We start from the raw sequence: 5,175 nt of genomic DNA, 5'->3' as shown, positions 1-5,175 counted from the left end.
GCGACTGCTTTTACATAGTGAGGAAATATTAGCCCTCTCTTCAATTAAATTTTATATTGTACCATTCCTCTTATATAATAACGGCTAGATCCAAAGAAGCAAGATCAAGAAAACTCCCCTGCAGCTGTCTCCAGCCTTTGAAGATGACGCAAGCTTTCGATAGACAGAAAGACGCAACAACACCCAATAGGCACCCGTTTCTCAACGGCCAATGAAACACCGCCTTCCATTGCAGTGCCGGAACAAATTAAGCTGGCTGTTTCTGTCTCCTGGAGCGTGACAGCTCCTGAAACCTGGAGAGGAGAGCGCTCCTAGGGCTCTGTTTGTTACCTGAGCCGTTAAGGACGAGCGGGTCAGCCTGTATCTGTGCTTGCTAGATTTGCTTGTTTTTGGTTCCTGCTCATGTAATGCACTCCCTTAACCAGGAAATTAAAGCATTCTCCCGGAATAATCTCAGGAAGCAATGCACCAGGGTGACAACGCTAACTGGAAAGAAAATTATAGAAACATGGAAAGATGCCAAAATTCATGTTGTGGAAGAAGTAGAGCCGAGCAGTGGGGGTGGTTGTGGTTATGTGCAGGACCTTAGCTTGGACCTGCAAGTAGGCGTTATTAAGCCATGGTTGCTCTTGGGTGAGTATATCGATTCGTCACTAAGTCATTGAGTCCTTTTTAAACCGCGTTACTTATTCTTTTTTTTCCCCTCTAATATGTAATAATCTGTTTTACCAGCTATCCTTCTGAAAAGTTGAAATGTTTCCTTTTTTGGACATGGAACTTCGGTTAGCTAGCTAGAGGCTTCTGTCCCACAATTTATCTATGAAAAAGCGTATATTCCAGTAGCACACGGCACCAGACACTTGGCATTTTACGAGTCTTCTTTACCTTCTCTGGAAGATAACACATTGATTGATGTTGTGTTTTGGATTATGAAAGAATGTAGCCTTTTTTTTTTTTTTTTTTAATCATAAAGTTACTGAGAATGCTTAGGCAAGACTACAAATGACAGGCGATAGTTATGGAAAAGTTAATATTTAAAATAGGTATCTGTTTTGCCTATTCAGCTATTACAAACCACATGGATTATGTAGCTCCAGAGACCACATCTAATCATGGTGACTGTCTTTGGAGTGTTAAGGAGGAGTGCTTTTATAGCTATGAGTCTGACAGTTTTACTAATTCTTGTATTATGGAAAATCCTAAATATTGACAAGTCATTTAATCTTTATATGTCTCAACTTCTTTATTTATAAATTAATGATAATTCTGACATATTTCAAAATATTGTTGACTAATTTGCTTTTTAAAAATACACCAGGCCATACATACTCTGTCAAGTTAACGGTTTTTGTACCTGTATAACTTTGCCAAGAACTGAGAGTCAGAAATACTCAGGTATAATGCTAAGTGCTTTACACACAGTGTCTCACTCCTATTAAGTGTGCAGGGAGGTAGGGCTTTTCAGCTCCATTTTACAAATGAGGACTGGGATTTAAAACTGGTTAAATTACATATAAAAATTAGCCTAGTAAATGACAGAGCTGGGCATCAAAGCCAGGCCTGATTAATTGCAATGCCTTGCTCTTCATTTTTGTACTAAATTTGCTCAGATAGTCTGAGTTTTCAGCCCTAATTTGTAATAGTTTAGTAGATAAGCTAGTGCCTGTATCCTCTCTGGTCCTCCAAAAAGCCATCCTCGAAGCAGGATCTGCTTACCTCTAAGGGTTGACCAGAGGTGGTTGTGAAAGATCTTTGAAATGAATTATTTGAAGTATACTTGTGAGGTATTAGTTGATTGAGTATTCTATGACTTGTTACATGTCATTAAATTCACCAAATAAGGTTCTTCAACTAGTTTTTATAGCCCAGTGAAAAATTAACCGAATCATTAGCTTGTCTGGAAAGTTCACCCAAATCTGTTCATAAAGAAAATAATGTCCAGGTATATGCTTCAGTTTTTTGATTTCCATTGTAGTAATATGGAGTTCTTGGTTGGAGCAGACAGATACAGGCTTGACTACTTACAGAAGTATTGGTGGTGAAAATCTACTCAGTGACTCCTTTGAAGAAAGATCTGGGAATCTGCTTTCAAAAGGCCACAGCCTTGAAAACCCTAGGGAGCACATCTCTACTTTGCAGCACACGGGGTTGCCATGAGTTGGAATGGACTGGCGACCAGCAGGTTTTTCTTTCAGTTGTTTATTTTTGTTGATGTTGTAGTTGTTGTGGGCTTTTAAAATAATAATGGTTTACAATAATTTTGGTAGGATTTTGATATAACATTCATCCTTCCAGAGTTGTCATGAACTTAATAAAAAATTTATGCGGATTTATTGAAAGTTAATATTGCTGGGTAGTATATTCAGATTGGGATTACAACTCTCCCTAAGATCCTGGGAGAGACTTCGGAAACTAATTCTTACATGCTTTCCCCTCTGGACCAGGCAATGGGATACTTTATTAAGTATAACCTCCTTCTGAGAAACATCATTTTCTGCTTCGTTACAAGTGTCTTGTTCCTGAGGAACCCATGGGCAGTTCTGTCCAAAGTTCTTCCACATGAATGACGCAGGGGCTGTTTCTGATCAGATTTGGTCTTCTCTGCAGAACATGGGGGCAGTTACTAGGTTGCTTCTTAGAAATCACTTTACCTGCTCAAAAAGCATTACAGCTCCCTGCTAGAACTGCTGTTTTGGGTATGGAATAAGAAAATGGACAGCTATAAAGATTTCTTTTATAGCTAGCTTATAAATTCACAAAGTACCACATTTCAAAAGCCTTACATAGGCCTGTGGACTAGCTAACAATTTGATAAAAAATCTTAGTAAGTGAATACTTTTAGGTTTTGAAAATTATGTTTTTACAACCAAATCGCTAGAGTTTTTCTTAACTCCAGATTTGTTTGTAAAGGTCAAAATTACCATTTCTTTTGGATAGCTGAATGGCACACTATTACTTTGTATTATTTCTATCCAATTTTTTAAAAAGTCCCAGTTGGTGGGAGTTTGAGATCTTCTTCTTCTTCTTTTAATAAACAGCTGAACATTTCAATTCCCAGAAGCCTCCTTAAGGATAAATAAGTAGTTCTTTTTTAAAAATGTGATTTGAATGCAAATTTACAGAGCAAATTCACGTTCCATACACCAGCTCACATACATTTTGTCTCATGACATTGACTACAATTTACCCCAATGCAACAACTGCCCTCCCACTTCCTCCTAATAGTTACCTCTTCCCTGTGTCCATCCCCCCATGCACTCCTGCCCCCTGAGCTATCTCTCTGTGCATAAACAGCCCTTCTTTCTCCCATGCTTGCTCTCTCCAAGGAGTGTATCTACTTCAGGTAAATGTTCAACTCATATGCCTGTCTTGTGTTTGGCTGGAAGCCACAAGTATGGGTTCAATTCCAGACCTGAAGGGCATCTAGGGGGCATAGTCTCAGTGGTTCCACCAGGCTCTATCAGACCAGCAAACCTGGTCCCCTTTTATTCCCCCTGCAAATGATTTTGAGTTGTGTTCCACATTGTTCTCCCTCTCTATCCAGGATCTCCTGCATAGATCCCCCTCCAAGTGGTTGACAGTAGTAACCCGGCACCATCTAGTTCTTCTGATCTCATAGTTGGATAGGCTGCAGATCACATGGTGTATCAGTTGCTAGGACTAATTTGTTTCCATGAATCTTTGGTTTTCTTCATTCTTCTTTGCTCTGGACGAGGAGAGACCCATCATTGCATATAGATGGCTACTTGCAAGCTTTTAAGATCCCAGTCGCTACTCGACAAAATAGGAGGTGAAACAATGTTTTGTGTAGTATGTTATGCCAATTGAACTCGATGTCCCCTTTGACTATGGTCCCAAGCCCACAGGTTCAACTCCTCACTCCCTCTGGGTAGTTGGCTGTGACCAAGAAGTGACTACAAACTTGTCCCTTGTCAGCTCTACTATACACCTGGGAATTCAGATCATACGAATACACTTATAGTACCATTGTCTGCCAACCCTGTACATGGTCTTGGGTATACTCCCTGCTTCACAGACATACATACAAGTTCAGCCTGTCCACCCATCTATCCACCCGTATACCCATGTTTGCCTTCACTGACAAAGCAGTACTGTATGTGCAGAAGGGTTCATCTTTGTTGTTTGTACCTCCCATGTACCTCTCTATCTCTTCCTCTTCCTCAGTACCACCATGTTGATCATTCACATTTGGTACATTGCCCTTCTCTTCACCCACATCAATACTTATCTCTACCTATCCAACACTGTTTCTTCCCCTCCTCTCCCACCCTTGGTAACCAACAAGGAAAATTTCCTTCCATATCTAAACCTTTCCTTGGCTTTTACAATAACAGACTAATACAATATTTGTCCTTCTGTGATTGACTTACTTCACTCACCATAATGTCCTCCAAGTTCATCCACGTGATGTGGTGTTTTGCAGATTTTAGGTTATTCTTTAAGGTTGCATACTATTCCATTGTGTGTATGTACCATAGTTTGGTTATCCATTCCTCACTTGATGGAAACCTTGGTTGTTTCTATCTTTGGGCTATTGTAAATAGTGCTGCAATGACCATGGGTGTGCGTATATCTGTTCTTGTCATGGCTCTCACTTCTTTAGGATATATACCTAGTAATGGAATGGCTAGGTCAAATGGTATTTCTAATTCTAACTTTTGAAGGAATCGCCATACTGCTTTCCACATTGGTTGTACCGTTTTAGAGTCCCAGAAGCAGTGTATGAGAGTCCCAATCTCTCCACATCCTTGCAAGCAGTTGTTATTTTGTGTCTTGTTGAACTTTGCTACTAGTGCTGGAGCAAGATGGTATCTCGTTGTTTTGATTTGCATCTCTCTAATGGCTAATGACCATGAGCATTTCTTCATGTTTGTTGGCCGCCTGAATATCCATCCTCCTTGGTGAAGTGTATATTCATGTTTTCTGCCCATTTTTTAATTGGATTATTTGTCTTTTTTGTTACTGAGGTGTTGGAGTTTTCTATAAATTCTAGAGATAAGTCCCTTGTCAGATATGTCATTGCCAAATATTTTTTTCCAATCTGTAGGTTCTCTTTTGACTCTTTTGGAGAAGTCTTTGTAAGCACATAAAAATTTAATTTTTAGAAGGTCCCATTCATTTAGTTTCTCTTCTGCTGTTTGTGCATTTCAGGTT

At 39.5% G+C, this 5,175-nt stretch overlaps 1 protein-coding gene across 1 annotated transcript in view; it reads left to right on the top strand.

Moving 5' to 3' along the window:
• Nucleotides 1-407: 407 nt before the first annotated feature.
• Nucleotides 408-5,175, top strand: part of DUSP19 (dual specificity phosphatase 19) — a 32,660-nt gene continuing 27,892 nt past the window's right edge. The window contains exon 1 of the mRNA XM_007951059.1: nucleotides 408-633. Coding sequence (XP_007949250.1) covers nucleotides 408-633 — 226 coding nt within the window. The remainder of the gene's footprint in view (nucleotides 634-5,175) is intronic.

The sequence above is a fragment of the Orycteropus afer genome, unplaced genomic scaffold (genome assembly GCF_000298275.1).
Source record: "Orycteropus afer afer isolate SDZICR_OR568_19922 unplaced genomic scaffold, OryAfe1.0 scaffold00001, whole genome shotgun sequence".
Taxonomy (NCBI): Eukaryota; Metazoa; Chordata; class Mammalia; order Tubulidentata; family Orycteropodidae; genus Orycteropus; species Orycteropus afer.
The sequence above is the reverse complement of the archived record's forward strand: the minus strand, read 5'-3'. Positions and strand labels throughout refer to the sequence as shown.